This window comes from Schistocerca gregaria, chromosome 3 (assembly GCF_023897955.1).
Source record: "Schistocerca gregaria isolate iqSchGreg1 chromosome 3, iqSchGreg1.2, whole genome shotgun sequence".
Classification (NCBI taxonomy): domain Eukaryota; kingdom Metazoa; phylum Arthropoda; class Insecta; order Orthoptera; family Acrididae; genus Schistocerca; species Schistocerca gregaria.
In genome coordinates, this window is record NC_064922.1 from 507,478,837 (window position 1) to 507,497,991 (window position 19,155).

The 19,155-nt window shown below is 38.6% G+C and overlaps 1 protein-coding gene across 4 annotated transcripts in view; it reads right to left on the bottom strand.

Annotated features, from left to right (window-relative positions):
• Positions 1 to 356: 356 nt before the first annotated feature.
• The window catches only part of LOC126356310 (ribonucleases P/MRP protein subunit POP1), a 78,668-nt gene continuing 59,869 nt past the window's right edge, over positions 357 to 19,155 (bottom strand). For all 4 annotated transcript variants that reach the window (XM_050007262.1, XM_050007261.1, XM_050007263.1 and 1 more), the window contains 2 exons: positions 17,005 to 17,227; positions 357 to 1,552 (listed from right to left, as the gene is read on the bottom strand). In XM_050007262.1, coding sequence (XP_049863219.1) covers positions 697 to 1,552; positions 17,005 to 17,227 — 1,079 coding nt within the window. In that variant the 3' untranslated portion in view covers positions 357 to 696. The remainder of the gene's footprint in view (positions 1,553 to 17,004; positions 17,228 to 19,155) is intronic.

The following is a 19,155-nucleotide window of genomic DNA, read 5'->3' on the forward strand; positions in this document are numbered from 1 at the left end:
AATAAAGTTTCCCCTTCCTGGGACAATGAATTCACGGTGTTCTTTTTTCAATTTCCAGGAGTGTAAATGAATAAATGCTGAAGTCACTTTATCCCCCCACCACCTCCCCACATAAATTGCACTCAATAACCTAATTTTGTATGTTGTTATGATTAGCTAGCAAGTTTCATCACAGTTTCACAGAGCTTGATCTGTATTTTCAACTGCAGTTATTCAGGAGACACATCAAAACAACATAATCATGTAAAACATAGATTATTCATATGCATAATTGCTACAGCATCTGCAAGAATGAATATCTCAGATAAAGATACAAAGCTTAGTTATTGGTAAGGGGGTGATACAAAGTAGAGATATCTGCTTCACTTTTTGCGTATATAATTTATACTAAATTGCAGTATTTCTATTAGGAAAAACAGCAATAAATCAAAACCAAAACCCTTAACATAGAATATAAGCATATTTCAATTCAATTATTTCATATTTTCTTTCTTAGTTTCATACATGTAATCAATACAAACAGCATCACATCATAATTTGAAAAAGCTGACAAAGTTTTTGTACATATTCACAGAATGATTGATTGAAAAGGAAATGTTAAAAGGATGCTAAAATATACTGTTTCTTACTCTCAGCAATGGAAAGAGTTAAATTCACCATACCTGTACTGTCGGGTGTTTTATTTGGTAAAAGATTTCATGTCACACGGTGAATGTGAAGCATCGCATACCTGTACTGTTGACTGTTTTTATTCCTAACTAAAATCCAAGGTTTCAGTAGGTATGTAGATTTAATGAAGCTCAGCAAAGCTGGAAGTGGAATATATCCCAACCCCATTCCAATTCCATCACTAAATGAAAAACCACCTTTATAAATGAAACCTATTATTTCTCTACTGCAAGATTTCCTGACAGTCTTTGCATGGGGCATCCAGAGTTCACGCATTTTCATGGCATGTTCTTCCACTATGGACTTTGTGGCTGTAGTTTTTTCATCTTTCATTGTATCACTCACATTTTCACAATGATCCACATCAGCACTATTGCTATCTATCAGTTTCCTTTTCTCAGCATGTCTTTGCTTCCTAAGATATTTTAGTTTCTTCTTATGGTCATGTTGCAGTTTTTTTCTTTCCTGCTTTTTTTCGTCTTCATGGAGGGGTTCTATGGGTCCTGGAAATGATTCACAAGATGATAATCTTTTCAAGTCCTCATCAGTTGGAACACAAATTATAGAAAAATCTGTTGGAACTCCTTTATCTTTCAACACAACACATACTGGTACTAGGCATTTCTTGTCATCATCTGAATCAAAAAGGGTTCCTGTGTCAAAAGAAGGCTTTTTCTTTCTGCTGTTTATATGAAGTTCACATTCCATTTCATCTAGTTTCTTTCTGTCCCTTAATACATAAAATGACATCTGGTTTAAGTAATTTTTATCATGTTCATCAAAATTCTCATCACTCCACTCTTTTATAAGTAAATTCCATGGACATTTAAAGGGACTTACAATACCAAGTGTAGCAAAATTTGGTCGTTTGTCAGGTGGCAACCTGGAGAAGAAAAATAAATTATCACCCTTTCACAAGTATTCAACTAGAAAAGATATTTATAAGGCAGCAACTAAAATTAAAACTGTAAATGTATCTCATCAGTGGACAACATTCAACTTACTATTACACTTAGCTATGAAGGGAAGTTTGCTATAGTGGAAATGGAAATGTTGTGTGGCTAGGGCCACTCGTCGGGTAGACCGTTCGCCTGGTGCAGGTCTATCGATTTGACACCACTTCGGCGACCTGCGCGTTGATGTGGATGAAATGATGATGATTAGGACAAGACCCAGTCCCTGAGCGGAGAAAATCTCCGACCCAGCCGGGAATCGAACCCGGGCCCTTAGGATTGACAGTCTGTCACGCTGACCACTCAGCTACCGGGACGGACAGTTTGCTATAGTGTTAACTATCTTGTCGTACAGACATCACTAAACTTAACAATATTAAACTTCAAAGGAGATAAATAACCAATGTTCAGGTAACACCTCAATTTGATAATGATGTAATGAGGGATAAACAGTGTGAAGTGGACCGTATAATGTCCAAAGTTGAGACGGTCGGGGGTGCTTGGCAGTGGAGAGGGTGCAAACAAGGTAAGTTAGTAACTTGTTAGTTGCTGCTGGAAACTGTTAAGTGGCTAGGGAAAGAAGACCGAAAGAGAAATAGGATTAATGAAATATGTTACAGAAATTATGAATGAACATTGTAAACACAAACAGTTTAATGTACTGAAGAAATTGTAAATCAATGATGTTATTAGGAACCAAGCAAATGTTTGGATAGGATAATGAGGTTGAAGGAATTGGCTGTGCCCCTTTTAAAGAACCATGTTGGCTTTCACCTTAACAGACATGAGGAAAACACATTAAAAGAAATAAATAAATTAAGCAAAATGAAATGTGGGGCTCTAACAAGAAGTGCACACACGAGTTTCTAGAAAACTGGACCAAAATAGGTTTACAGAGCTTTTTTCATTCCAAAGTATCTCAAATTCAACGCAAAGTTCCAAATTGTTTTCACATTTTAAGAGACTAGGGGAGAAAATAGCTGTAACAGCTGAAAAACCATATCAGAACTTCTTTATTAATGTAGAAAGGCATTGCAGAGCCTCAGATATCAACTGCACACACTTTTGTTTTTAAATACTTTTTCTTAAATAGTGTTCAAAAACAATTATATTTGAACAAAGATTGCATGAAAACAAATCACTACAAGAAGATAAAGATTTTCAAACATACAAAATATTTGGAAATTCAATATTGGATTTTCCACAGTTTGATAAAATATTTCAGTCTGCTTATATTTGTTTCTATAGATGTGTTTAATTTCCTTAGACTACAATTCCATCCATCATTTAGCCACTGTGGATTACAGCCTGTGTATATCCAAGGGTCATTCCATAAGGCATGGTTTTTCATGTGAATGATTGGCATCACCATATTCACAGTAAATATCCAAAAACCTGCGGCAAACACTACCGAAATCAACTGACAGATTATGCAAGGATGGATCATTCAATGTGAATTTGATGTGCTGCAAGATGGATCGTGTCCCCCACCCACCTCACTCACCAGAACTCAGTCTCTGCGACTTTGACTTCATTCCACAACTGAGAAAACCATTGCAGGAGAGGCACTTTGCAAACAGGGCAAAAGTCCTTACGGCATTTTAGCAACAGGAGGCACACATTGATGGCAATGCCAATGGCATTCAACAGCTTCTCCATCATTAGCAATGCTGTGAGTATGCAATGGGGGACTATTCTGAAGAAAATAGTTGATTTTGATTCTTTTTCTTCCATTTGTACTCACGCACAATAAATTTACACACAGTTCCAATCTCTGTTCTTCATTTCAACCTTTACCACGACCTCTTGTACTGGAACTCTATTTTATATTGGCATTCAGATACACATCGCCATACCAGTTCCACGCATATAATGGAATTCTCATGTTGTCACATTATCACAAGATACACCATAGTTACAGTGACTTATGGAATGACCCTCATAAGAGCAACTTCAAATTGGAGTTTTACTGTAAAGTAGGTCATGGATGGTGGAAACAATCAAATAAACAAATGAAATTTTGATTTTACAAAAATACAAACCACAATATTTCTTACGCTACAGCAAAATATTGTTTATTAAGAGGTGTTGCCTATCGTGACTCAGCATCTCCGCTATATGGTGAGTAGCAACTTTCCTTCACAATACTGTTGCATTCCATCCTGGATTTTCCATTGTTTGATCTTGTGAGTTTGGTGTTCATAGAACTTAAGGGTTCATTTCTTTAATGGAAAAAAGGCCTGGGGTGAGGTAATGGTGTTGAGAACATCAAAGTTAACAACAAGCTAAACAATAAAGTGTGATATAAAATTTTGTTAGTTTAATACTGAAATAACATCTTGCTTATTTGTTCAAAAGCTGTTCTTTACATGAAAAGTAAGAGTAGCACTAGGTCTCCAGTTCCATGATTTTAACAACTTTGCTATTTGCTATTCTGTGCTGTGTAAAAGACAGGGATCTGTCAGTGCATTATGTCCAAGTTATTTCTAAATAACAGTAAGATATGAGACGTGAAGAATGTCTCAATCCTTTAGGGCAAAACAATAAAGAATTTACAGGTCCTGAATTGAATATTTTGAGATAAGCAAATAATGGTCAGAAATGGCCAGATAGTCTTTTTAAAGCCAAGAACTAACTTAAGCTCAAAGCAACTGTTCAAACTTACGACTACCAGTCTTGATGCAGGCGCTACAGTATACTCTACTGACATAACTGAATCTGGGTTCAAAATCACTTGACTCTACTGCTTGAATATGTTGTTTATGTAACTATTGCCCTATCAGAACTACTAACTCTGTGTTCTTTGAAGAGTGTATTCCATAGGTGCTTATTGATAAATCACCTCATACAATCCTACATTTAAAATTCTACTAAACGAACAATTATGTGTCGAGAGTCTTGGCCTCCTGTTTCTATAAGCACTTATAAATTTCTTCCATTTTGGCTTATGCGTAATCCAAAAACACTCCATCTTCGACAACCAACCACACACTGATAAACTTTAGTGTGGACAAATTACAGATATTTGTGTGTGGTTTTTAAAGGTAGCCTCATGAAAACTGATACGACAAGTGATTGTTCATTACAAAACAGTATATGAATAACTGCCTCACACACACAGCTCATTCAGGACCTTGTTACCACCCATCATGTTCATTTCCCTATCTCAAAATACTCAGTTTAAGATCCTGTCCAGTTTGTAAAATGTTTACCCATAAGGATTTCATCAATATGTGGTAGTACTAGCAAATGACTATACAAGTCTATTCTACTGTTTTTCTGGTTTCATGTCATACAACTGCATGTACAACAGACACAAAGTGTAGTACTGGCAGCCCAGTAACTAAAGCGTACCAATCAGTGGTGTTCCAGGAGAAAGAACATAATACTACCCAACTGAATTATAAAAATCTGTAAAGAATGGGGAAATGAGGCCATACAAAGGTTAACTAGAGAAGGCACATATTATCTGAAAAACAGAAGAGACCACAGCAGAACTAGAGAGATACTAAATTCCAATAACAAACGAGAAGTTAGAAGTGGCTTCAAATAAGGAAACAGGAAGTGTAATGACTACTTAGGTCCTGCTGCACACCTTGTTTCCTGTACACCATTACAGGCCCCATCTCCAAATATTTTTATGAACTCCTCTCATCGTCTCAATCCCACACTTACTTTCTTTCTTGTCTTTTGTGCCATTAATTTTTCTGTCACTTGCAGCTAAACAAGTTGCCGAGGGTACTTTGTATTATTATCGATCATTATCTTCCCTACTCAATACACAAGAGAAAAGTGACTGGCCATATGCTTGCACTTGTATCATAATCTCTCATCGCCACATGGCTCCCTTCCGTCCTACACTTCATGTCATTTGTCATTCCTTCCTTCTCTTATGTTTCACATTTGTTTTATCTCTGTTATTGTTTGTCCACATCTTTCCCTACATTTTCCTTCTTGCCTTTCTTAAGCAGACACGCAACCTTGACCAACATGGTCGCATGGAACTTTTGCAGCACCCTGTAGCATAGGCCATGACCACTTCGACTGTTCACCCATTACCTTCTGTTGAGTCCACGCAGCATTCCAACCCTGTGCTCCTGCTGCCTCACCCTCTTGCATTCTTATAATGAGCTTACTCTCTCTCCCAAACATCAGCCACCCTTCCCCACACTCCCACACCCCTTTCTCCCATCACTCACTCTGCCAAGATACAACCCCTCACCTCATTCAAGCTGCAATCTTGCCAGCACAATACAGTCATACAGGTGTGTGTGGGAGGGGAGGGGGTGTGGGGGGCTGGCTCCTAGCTCTAAAAATGTGTCTCTGAAAGCTAGTAAAGTTCTGTCTTCTTTACGTGCATTTCAGTCACTCAACATCCATACTATTCAGTGAATTGTTACCTTTACTACTTAAATTATTCTACTGCCTTGTCTTAATCAAAGTGTACAAAAGATATATTTTAATTTTTTTCATATTTTCTCCACAATACTGTCTACATTTATCAATAGTATTTCTTGTGATATGATCAGTCCCCTCCTACAAGTTCTCAATTGTGTTTTTAGAGCGCCTCATATTTATTCCCAGTGCATTTTGGATATAGTGAACCAAGCAGTAACAATGTTAATAGAACATCTCTCAATTCACTCAAATTGAAGCCAACTTTCAGATAATCTCAAACCTTGCAGCAGTAATAAGGAGTAAGTTGCATGGGAGAGATTCATATTATCTCCATCACTGATGTGTATAAATAAATAAAATAGAAAGAAACTTCCACATGGGAAAAATATATTAAAAACAAAGATTCCAAGACTTACGAAGCGGGAAAGCGCCTGTAGATAGGCACAATAAATAAAACACACAAACACGCACATACAATTTCTAGCTTTCGCAACCAACGGTTGCTTCTTCAGGAAAGAGGGAAGGAGAGGGAAAGACGAAAGGATGTGGGTTTTAAGGGAGAGGGTAAGGAGTCATTCCAATCCCGGGAGCGGAAAGACTTCCCTTAGGGGAAAAAAAGGACAGGTGTACACTCGCACGCACGCATGCACGCACGCACACGCACACACACACACACACACACACACACACACACACACACACACACACACACACACATCCATCCGCACATACTAAGGGAAGTCTTTCCACTCCCGGGATTGGAATGACTCCTTACCCTCTCCCTTAAAACCCACATCCTTTCGTCTTTCCCTCTCCTTCCTGAAGAAGCAACCATCGGTTGCGAAAGCTAGTAATTCTGTGTGTGTGTTTGTGTGTTCTGTTCATTGTGCCTGTCTGCCGGCACTTTCCCGCTTGGTATATATATAGTACATGTATCTTCTTTATATACAAATTACTTTGCATTTATCTATACTTAATGTGAGTTTTAATTCACCACACAAATTTATTTAAAGTCAGTTATAAAGCAGATTGACATTTTTCTTTAACTTTTTCAGTAACCAGTCCAAGATGATTGTTATGTTCTTACACAACTTCCACACAGTGAGAGTATTATTGGTTCTGTCACATTTCCTCAGTATTTGCTTGACATAATGAGCATCTACCAGGTGCTAATTGACAAAAACATTTTTTAGAGGTTGCTCATTGTCTACGGGACACAGCAGGTCATTACATCCCTTAACTGTCTGGTATTACTGAAAATGGTCTGCACTTCAGCATTTTTTTTCTTCTACCATCACTGCAATAGACTGAAGCTCAGAAAAATATTAATATTGCTGCGAGCTGTGCCACATGCGTGCTGACAGTTGCCAATTCAAACCCTACTACCAGTAATTATTTGTTATTTAGTATTTATAATTCCTGGAACGCTTTCAGAATTTCTTATTTTTGTAATGTTTGCTTTTCTGGAATAGTCAAGTTTTTTATAAATATCCGTCCAGGAAGCAGTTCCGTTCTCACGTTGGTAATAAAGGTGCTAATAGCTGCACTTCTCTGATGGCACTGCTTTCAGGTTCAGACTTGGGTGTGGTTTTTACATGACATTGTTCAGTGGAGAAGCCAGGTACTTTAAAAGACCTAAATAACTGTGGCTGCACATACAGCAACAGGTCCACTGCACACCAGGCATTCATCAGTGTTTTCGGGAGACTCTGATGGAACCTGAAAAATTGGCTTAAAGGGCTTAACTGATTAACCAAACACAACAGATGGGATGACACATTGTGTGTGGCAAATGTGTACTTTCACTCAGACAGCATAGCAAAGCAGTGGTTCAAGGACAGCAAACAGAAGCTTAATTGTAGGAACAAATTCCAAGCTGAACTGAAGATAACATTTAGTGAGAATCAGCAGTAAGTTTGCTTGGTGCATGAACATTTAAGAACAGGGCCTACTGCTATGAAGAAGTTACACAGTCCTACATAAACAATGTTTCGGCCCTATGCCACACTGTGAATTCCACTGGAATATGACAGAAGCCAACAAAATCTCAACATCTAATGAAAGGGGCCACAAATGACATATCAAGCTCTTCTGGTAAAGACATCATAACAACAGAAGAATTCAAGTGATGCCAGTGAATTGAGGAAATGCAACAGAAAATAATTGGATGAAAGAAGTACAACCGACTCTGAAATATTGTCACTATGGCAGGAAGACTATGACCTCATCTCTCTCACACTCCATGTAGTGATAAAAGTGATATAGCAGTTTACGGAGATCAGAACTGTTGGACTAAGTACACACAAGACATAACAGCCGTGAATGTCAAACCCATGTGTCAGGAGATAATAAAGAATGTTGAAGAAGAGGTGTATCGATCTTTAGCATTAATTTCAGATACCAGACGAATGAGCCAGCATGCCTCCATCCTTGCTACCTTCCCTGTTTTCCTTTCCCTGTTGCTTCATAACCTGGGTTGTGAGTAACTAAATCCACTTTCCCTTCTTCCCTTTCTTTCCCCTCTCTCCTCCCTGATGAAGGAACATTTATTCCGAAAGCTAGGAGCTTAAATTTTCGGTTGTTTTTTGTGTTTCTATCGGCTGTACTGAGCTGAGGTAAGTACTGGCCAGCCCCTCTATCTCTTTGTTAGTAATTGTTTAATAATATTTTGGCAGACGTGTCCTCAGTGTATGCTGACACGTAACAGAGAGATTGTAATACAGTACTGCCTTTGTGCTATTTGTATACCACATAGTGAACCAAGTTACTACAGGCTTCAAACAGTTGTTTCTGCTCCATGGTTGCAATGGATACACTGTTCCCATACTCAGGGTGACTATGAGGAATGTCTCATCACCAGGACTGAAGAAGTAAGACAGCTGGCTAACATACAGACCCTGGACACTAGGAGAAAGACAAAGAATGTTGCTGTGTGGAAAGATGGACTACCAGAAAAGTTATTAAAGCGTTATTTTGGTACTGTATCCTTTCTCACTAGCTGGGCACCACATACGAAGTCGCTGATTATGACTCTTATCAAGAAGACAAAAGTACAGAGACGCAATCTGTCCTCCATATGAAGCCCTACTACAGTTCTCAGGCACAGATTGATGTGGGGCTTCTAGTTCAAGAAAACAGAAGGCATGCTTGATGACCGCAATGCTTCAGGGGGGGAGGGGGGTTCCTTTGATTCTCATTCTGCAGTGATGGGAATGTGGCGATACAACCAAAATTTCTAATGTTTGTATGTTCTAGAATAGTCAACATCTGTATAAACAACAACACTCTCCTTCTGGGAGTTTGTCCTGTTCTGACCCTACGTTGCTTTTTGTAATAAAGAGCTTTCAGTGCCAAGTATTGTACTTTACTGATGACCCTGCTTTCGAATTTGGACATGAATGTGGTTACAAGACGAAAAAATTCGTTATAAATGCAATAAATTTGAAGCCTAATAGGAAGTCGGTCAAGGTCTAGTTCACTGTTGCTTTTCATCAGTTCCAATTACTTTTTACGACTGGGGACATTCATTTAATTTACTTCCCTACGAGTTTGTAGACTGGTCAAATAGTATTGGCAGGTTATGATCTTTCTACACGAATATTTTTTTTAAATGTTAATTTTGTTCCAGTTTTGTTTTTTTATGTTGGCAGGCACCAATGTGCGAGTAAGTTTTTGAAATTCTCGGTGATTTTACAGCAGATTTGAATGCCCTGAAAGATCTTTTCTAGTGGAACCTCCTTTATTTCTTATCAGCTGCACAAGAAATCAATATTTTTCAGTAAAGTTCTCTATAGTCTATTTAGCATTGAATGCCATAATGCCAATTTTTCCGAATTTTTTGAAATGTCGTTCAATGTAATTGTTCCTTGTAGAGTTCATCACCTTAATGCTTGTATGATAAGCAACATATGATGGATAACATGTTTCTTCTTACATTTATTATGCTCAAGTTAAATGTTCCAATTCAATCTTGTCGAAAGGACAGTAGTGGCTGTCTATGAAATGTAAATACTCCCCAATGTTTTTCAACAAAGTCTTCTTCTACACTGAATCTGTCTCCTACAATGAAAGTTCCCATGTTCCTTTGATTTTATTTATCTACTGAGACTATCTGTCAGTATTTTGTTTGCATTTTGTTTTCAGCTGGCTCATTATTTGCTTTCCTTTTGGTCATCCAAATTCAAGTTTCCACATTCAAAATGTCTTGCTAAAGATGATGTCAGTACAGACACTCAATTTGTACAGAAACAGTACTTCAAGAATGGCAAAGTAACAAACTTTCCTGTAGGAACTACAAATGTTCCTTTACGAAATATATAAACAGAAACGTACTGTTATACTGAATAGACGCCATTTAATGAGATTTCTCAAGTTTACAAGAACCATACTGTTATGATGAAATTTAGGAAAGCTAGGAGATAAGCTGACTGCAGATGCAAATGCCAAATTGGTGATGTGGCACAGTGCTATAAAGGACATATGAGGATGGAGCTACAAGAAACTATGCAAGAACAGGATATACTCATGCTAAATCACAGGTTTCCATTTATGTACACAACAGAGCAGGCCCCCAAACTAATGCGGATGATAGAATGGTACACAAAGTAACAACCAATAACAATAATATGATATTGCTCTATGTGAGTACATAACCCTAGAAACTGCAAATCCTAATATCTGACCAGGTGAAGAAACTTGATAGTCGATCAAGCTCAGCTCAGAAATATGTTTGAAATACAACAATGTTAATCCTTAAAAGCAGACGTGATGACAGTACAAACTTCCCGTGTGTACTTGACAATGAGGATCGAAGCTTGCACGGAAAAGCAGTGAAAATTGTGGAAATACACGATTTAGACAGTGTATCAAGTTTGGAATAAGTTCCTTCCTTCAGAAGAGTTTATCACTGTACCTGGACAACCACCAAGCAGCCAAGTCGTATCCAAACTGAACAGATTAAAGAATTTTTAGGATTTTGAGGAATGTGATCTGACATGTCACATTAATAACCCAGGTTATTGTTTATTAACAGGTGATGAAATAATTGTTGCTCTTATCAATTAACAAGACAACAAGGAGGTACCTAGCAACTAGGTCCATGCAAAGAAAGGACCATCCAGTGAGTAAGCTTTTCATTGCTCTGAAAATTGCTGTTAAGTGATTGGAACAGCAAGAAGAAAATGGCACTGTCCAAACTGTAGGCCTACTTTATAGGCAAACAAACTTTTCAAACTACAGTATAGAGTCAGTTCTCTGAGTTATTTGCAAGGAATGTGATCTAAAATATATGTGTGCAGTTTGTCTTTAATCCCATGTTTCTTTGCTTCATATTACTGTGAACACTGTTACAATATGTTTTCATAAACATTTGAAAACCCAATTAACCGAATACTCCCATCCCGAACTGCTTCAGATAATAGTTCCTCTATATAGTAGTATCAAGAGTGAGTGCAGAGCATTGGCACACTGAGCATGCATGATGACAGTGGAATGAGAAAAAGATCATGACACGACAATGTGGCGGAGCTAGAGGACCAAGAATCAACCCAAACGTCAACAACAGACACACCTACAGCAGAAGATATCTGTGGATGTCCCTGATGGGATGGTAACAGATGCCACATTTTCCCTTCCAGGACTTTACTAGAGAGCAGTCCCCTGACGTGTTAGGTGGGGAATCAGCAGACAAATCGAATGTTGCTTATTGGGAATACGATTTGCTGTAACTTCCATGCTGGTGGGCTTCATTAGCTTTCTCATGAACTAGGGATACCCATGTATATGAGACAGTACAATTAAATATTTCCTGTTCCAACATTCAAGTGACGTTACATTAAGCTGTGTGCGCATTTAGCTATCGTTATTACAGTGAAAGTGTTACTGATATACACATTCTAAGTATTGCAATGGCTGTCTAAACATGTTGGATTCCATATAAACTATCAGACTGACAGACATAAGAAAGTATTTCATAAGTGGTTTTTGGTGACAGAGTTAAGTTGAAGTCGGTGTAGCACATTTTATCCATGTCTTTCCTTATAAAAATCCAAATGTTTGTTCCACAAATTTACATGTATCTCAGCAACAAAATGAATTTTTTTGAAGGCAGTAGACGTATGACGTCAACAGATAAAAAAAGTGAACTGTCTGTAAGGAGCATGCAAAAAGAATTAAGCTGGAGGCTGTAAAATGAAAACAGATAAAGGGATCATAATGCTAATGCAGAAAGAAGAAGGCGAGTTCCATACAAGAGTGCTGAGGCACCAAATCCACCACTAAAGGGACATAGGCACACACCCACATGATGACAAAATGAGCATGTGCATGTATTGACAGTCCAGCCTATTCAGTAGTATGAAAACAGAGAAACTGAGGCTTCAAAATAAGAGCAACTGAGTGGAGTGCATTCCCTTACAGCAGGAGTGAGGGGAATGTGAATGTATCAAATAATGGCATAAGTGTACTGAGAGCACTACATGTCTGCTGCAATGGTCAAAATGTGGCAAAAGTTAGTCAAGGAAGCATGATTGGAGGTCACTGGCTGATGATGCATCATCTGGAATGCCACAACACATCACTAATGTCCAGCAAGGTGGATGCCCTCGTTACTGAAGACTGACAAGATACAGTGGCAGTCACAGCTGCAGAGGTCAGACTGAGTCTCAGAACTGCAACGGACATGAGTGCTACTCTCACGCTTGTGGCATACTTTGATGAATTTCCATTCCCTGCACTCCTTCTGCTGCAAAGAAATGCACTCCACCCTCTGCTCTTCTTTTGAAGCTTCCGCTTCTATGTTTTCAGAGTGCAGTGCAAAGTCAACATGTGCACGTGCTTGCTCTGTCCTCATGTCTTCCGTAAGCAATAGCACTTCAATACTGCCAGGTGTTTTCATTTCACAGCCTCTGGCTCTGGCTCATTTCATTTTGAGGGCCCCTTATATATTTTTTATACTACAGACGCTGTAGAAAGTGCTATATCACACAAGAGCTAGTTGATGACATCACCATTTGCTTACGCAAAAACATCTGATTACCATATATCAAATCAAACCAATTAACGTTCAAAGAGAACACCATGCATTCAAAAAGGAACACCTTTAACTAACAAATCTCCAAGATATCACTTCTCAGCAAGACAAAGATGGTGATTCTGAATCATCCAATAACACAAGCTCCTGTTGTTGACAACACAGAGAAAGTTATTCAATGTAATGCTGTATGACCGATGTGTGCACAAATGTGAATGCTTTTTATTCAGGGAAGGATTAGCTGAACTCCTACGTCTCACCAAACCTGTTCTGGACTTTTCTCCAAACAGAAAGCAATGATTGTCTCCAAGAATCTAACTCGAGACCTTTCGGTATCCAATGAACAACACTAACCACTGAAACTCAGAGATGAGATTTTTTTTTTAATGTACTTAACTATAGAGCAAGTGTCACTATTACTTATATGCTCCCACTTTATTGTTGTTGTTGTTGTTGTGGTCTTCAGTCCTGAGACTGGTTTGATGCAGCTCTCCATGCTACTCTAAACTGTGCAGGGTTCTTCATCTCCCAGTACCTACTGCAACCTACATCCTCCTGAATCTGTTTAATGTATTCAACTCTTGGTCTCCCTCTACGATTTTTACCCTCCACGCTGCCCTCCAATACTAAATTGGTGATCCCTTGATGCCTCAGAACATATCCTACCAACCGATCCCTTCTTCTGCTCAAGTTGTGCCACAAAACTTCTCTTCTCCCCAATCCTATTCAATACTTCCTCATTAGTTGTGTGATCTACCCATCTAATCTTCAGCATTCTTCTGTAGCACCACATTTCAAAAGCTTCTATTCTCTTCTTGTCCAAACTATTTATCGTCCATGTTTCACTTCCATACACGGCTACACTCCATACAAATACTTTCAGAAGCGACTTCCTGACACTTAAATCTATACTTGATGTTAACAAATTTCTCTTCTTCAGAAACGCTTTCCTTGTCATTGCTAGTCTACATTTTATATCCTCTCTACTTCAACCATCATCAGTTATTTTACTTCACAAATAGCAAAACTCCTTTACTACTTTAAGTGTCTCATTTCCTAATCTAATTCCCTCAGCATCACCCGATTTAATTTGACTACAATCCATTATCCTCGTTTTGCCTTTGTTGATGTTCATCTTATATACTCCTGTCAAGACAGTGTCCATTCCATTCAACTGCTCTTCCAAGTCCTTTGCTGTCTCTGACAGAATTACAATCTTATCTGCGAATCTCAAAGTTTTTATTTCTTCTCCGTGGATTTTAATACCTACTCCGAATTTTTCTTTTGTTTCCTTCACTACTTGCTCAATATACAGATTGAATAACATCGGGGAGAGGCTACAACCCTGTCTTACTCCCTTCCCAACCACTGCTTCCCTTTCATGGCCCTCGACTCTAATAACTGCCATCTGGTTTCTGTAGAAATTGTAAATAGCCTTTCGCTCCCTGTATTTTACCCCTGCCACCTTTAGAATTTGAAAGAGAGTATTCCAGTCAACATTGTCAAAAGCCTTCTCTAAGTCTACAAATGCTAGAAACGTACGTTTGCCTTTCCTTAATCTTTCTTCTAAGATAAGTCGTAAGGTCAGTATTGCCTCACGTGTTCCAACATTTCTATGGAATCCAAAGTGATCTTCCCCGAGGTCGGCTTCTACTAGTTTTTCCATTCGTCTGTAAAGAATTCGGTTTCTATTTTGCAGCTGTGGCTTATTAAACTGATTGTTCGGTAATTTTCACATCTGTCAACACCCGCTTTCATTGGGATTGGAATTATTATATTCTTCTTGAAGTCTGAGGGTATTTTGCCTGTCTCATACATCTTGCTCACCAGATGGTAGAGTTTTGTCAGGACTGGCTCTCCCAAGGCCGTCAGTAGTTCCAATGGAATGTTGTCTACTCTGGGGGCTTGTTTCGACTCAGGTCTTTCAGTGCTCTGTCAAACTATTCACACAGTATCGTATCTCCCATTTCGTCTTCATCTACATCCTTTTCCATTTCCATAATATTGTCCTCAAGTACATTGCCCTTGTATAGACACTCTATATACTCCTTCCACCTTTCTGCTTTCCCTTCTTTGCTTAGACTGGGTTCCCATCTGAGCTCTTGATGTTCGTACAAATGGTTCTCTTATCTCCAAAGGTCTGTTTAATTTTCCTGTAGGTAGTATCTATTTTACCCCTAGTGAGATAATCCTCTACACCCTTACATTTGTCCTCTAGCCATCCCTGCTTAGCCATTTTGCACTTCCTGTCGATCTCATTTTTGAGACGTTTGTATTCCTTTTTGCCTGCTTCATTTATTGCATTTTTATATTTTCTCCTTTCATCAATTAAGTTCAATATTTCTTCTGTCACCCAAGGATTTCTACCAGCCCTTGTCTTTTTACCTACTTGATCCTCTGCTGCCTTCACTACTTCATCCCTCAAAGCTACCCATTCTTCTTCCACTGTATTTCTTTCCCCCATTCCTGTCAATTGTTCCCTTATGCTCTCCCTGAAACCCTGTACAACCTCTGGTTCTTTCAGTTTATCCAGGGCCCATCGCCTTAAATACCCACCTTTTTGCAGTTTCTTCAGTTTTAACCTACAGGTCATAACCAATAGATTGTGGTCAGAGTCCACATCTGCCCCTGGAAATGTCCTACAATTTAAAACCTGATTCCTAAATCTCTGTCTTACCATTACATAATCTATCTGATACCTTTTAGTATCTCCAGGATTCTTCCATGTATACAACCTTCTTTTATGATTCTTGAACCAAGAGTTAGCTATGATTAAGTTATGCCCTGTGCAAAATTCTACCAGACGGCTTCCTGTTTCATTTCTTAGCCCCAATCCATAATCACCTACTATGTTTCCTTCTCTCCCTTGTCCTACTGACGAATTCCAGTCACCCATGACTATTAAATTTTCGTCTCCCTTCACTACCTGAATAATTTCTTTTATCTCATCAGACATTTCATCAATTTCTTCATCATCTGCAGAGCTAGTTGGCATATAAACTTGTACTACTGTAGTAGGTGTGGGCTTCGTATCTATCTTGGCCACAATAATGTGTTCACTATGCTGTTTGTAGTAGCTTACCTGCATTCCTATTTTCCTATACATTATTAAACCTACTCCTGCATTACCCCTATTTGATTGTGTGTTTATAACCCTGTAGTCACCTGACCAGAAGTCTTGTTCCTCCTGCCACCGAACTTCACTAATTCCCACTATATCTAACTTTAACCTATCCATTTCACTTTTTAAATTTTCTAACCTACCTGCCCAATTAAGGAATCTGACATTCCACGCTCCAATCCGTAGAACGCCTGTATTTTTCCTCCTGATAACAACAGCCTCTTGAGTAGTCCCCACCCAGAGATCCGAATGGGGGACTATTTTACATCTGGAATATTTTACCCAAGAGGACGCCATCATAATTTAATCATACAGTAAAGCTGCATGCCCCTCGGGAAAAATTACGGCCATAGTTTCCCCTTGCTTTCAGCCGTTCGCAGTACCAGCACAGCAGGGCCGTTTTGGTTATTGTTACAAGGCCATATCAGTCAATCATCCAGACTGTTGCCCTTGCAACTACTGAAGAGGCTACTGCCCCTCTTCAGGAACCACACGTTTGTCTGGCCTCTCAACAGATACCCCTCCGTAGTGGTTGTACCTACGGTACAGCTATCTGTATTGCTGAGGCACACAAGCCTCCCCACCAACGGCAAGGTCCATGGTTCATAAGGGGGGTGGGGGGCACACTTTATTGTAGCTTTTCAATTACAATAATGCATCACACAATGACCTATATGCTGACTGAATAATGGGACATTCTCTCTTATTGTTGCTGCTACATCATGGTCAAGGAATGACAGAGTTGTTTTGGGATTGTGTGTAATCACAAAATATGTACATGAAAGCATTCATACAGCATGTTAACATCTTGCAAACGTCTTGATGATACTAACCGAAAATGAATGTCTTGCAAATTTTTTTCTACAATGGTATCTTCTAATGCCCCGGACTTTGTATCAGGAGGCAGAATAGCAGTCCCAAAATCTTTCAGCCCTTCAAAGCTGAGAGCAGTGGCCTCTCTCAGTCCACCTACACGTGCCCCTCTAAATACCAGTGCCTGCCAGAAAGGCATAGCCCAACCAGCAGGAAGAATTATATCCCAACCACATCCAAAACCTGCAAACATGATAATAATACATCTTAGTCAAAAGGCTTACTTAAAGTCTGACAGCATTTAACACACAAGTAATGTGAAATTTGTAAACAAATTAGCTTTTGTAAGGGAAGTTCACTTAATGAACTAAAAATTTACTATTTGTCCCAATGAAAACAGCAGCAACATGTTACTCTATTCTGAACATACCTCTCTCTCTCTCTCTCTCTCTCTCTCTCTCTCTCTCTCTCTCTCTCTCTCTCTAGATATTCTGTTTATAAAGATACATTACTGCACTAAAGGTTTCTCAGGAGGTAAGTAACATGTCAATCGCATTGCCCAATTTCATAGCCCTTTGGATCTCATGAACAAATAGGTCAAGGTGCATCCTGAAGAATATCAACAAGTGGGAGCAATGTAAGCTTCTACATAAATCTTTAATCTCAAAAATAAATTAATACAAATAAACACAAATTGTATTTCAAGTTCTACAACAAATCAACATCAGTAACATGGATCTGTAATTTTGAATGTTTGTATAACCTTCCTCAAACACAGGTATTAGCTGCACGATCTATCATTTCCACTTACTAAGATTGTTCAGGACTCATCTTATCCTATTGACGTCAAACAGAGCAACTGAGATACAACACTGCCCATCACGACATTACCTTATAACACAGCTAAGCAGGATAATCGAGATTTCACACCAATCTCTCTCTTTCCTGGTCGTGAGGCCAAAATGACAGTGGATACAATCATATGAAACTCAGGGTGACTATGTGAAACTCCTCATTGCTAGGACCAGACAAGCAAGACAGCTGGCTCACATAAAAATCTTGGACTCCCAAGACAGGACTGAGAGCACTATAATGCCAATTACTGGCCAGTGAGATACAACCCAAGATACTTGGTATGGATTTTTACACCTGTGCAGAAAGTGAGACTTTCGTAAAAGTTGCTAGAATGCTATTTTAGGCTTTACTGTATCTTTTGTTGCTTGCGAGACATCACATACAAAGTCGAGGATTACGAGCACTCATCAAGAAGACAGAAGTGCAGAGAAATTCTCCATGCCCTCCATACGAAACCCTACTATAGTCCTAAGATGCATATCGATGACAGGGTTTTTTCAGTCGTTCGAGGAAACGTAAGGTCTGCTCGCAAACGCTGCTCACACACACACATAACCACAATGTCTGGCTGCCGAGACCAGACACTGAACCTGGTCTCGGCAGCCAGAAACTGTGGACGTGTGTGTGTGTGTGTGTGTGTGTGTGTGTGTGTGTGTGTGTTCTTTATGTTGTACCTATCTGTGACTCAACATCTCTGATATATGGCAAGCATCAATCAATTTTTTTCCTTATTGATGTAAATCCTAGAAACATTTTCACAAGTAATTTGAGCATAGCTTGAGGCAACTAATAGTATTTATTTCAACAAAACCGAACCAGGGAAAAAAGATATCAAAATTTAAAGTTTTAATGCAACATATTTGATCTTTAGAAAAGCTGTTTACTCTTTGAAGTCTGGACTGTATCATATTTGAGAAAATTCTTTTACTGATGGATATGTTCTAAAAAATACAATTCAATGTAATGTATACAATTCTTACACAAAACTCAACATGTTTAATCCACACTTCCATACTACTAGTATGAAATATGAAAATACGGTAACTGTGCGTTACATTAGAAGCGCTGAAACATTAAAAAATAAACAAATGAATTAAAAAAACTGCAAAGTTCTTCTACATAGTTATTGTTTTGTATTATATACAGACATTCAAAATTTTGTTAGTGTAAAGTCATTGTTACAACATGAAAAATGAAAGAAGTAATGGTAACAGCTAACCAAATACTTGAGGTATGAAACAAGACACGTAAAGAAGGCTGAGAATGTTTCTTGCTTTCATATGAATCCTGCTCCACAGCAGACAGAACACCCATTT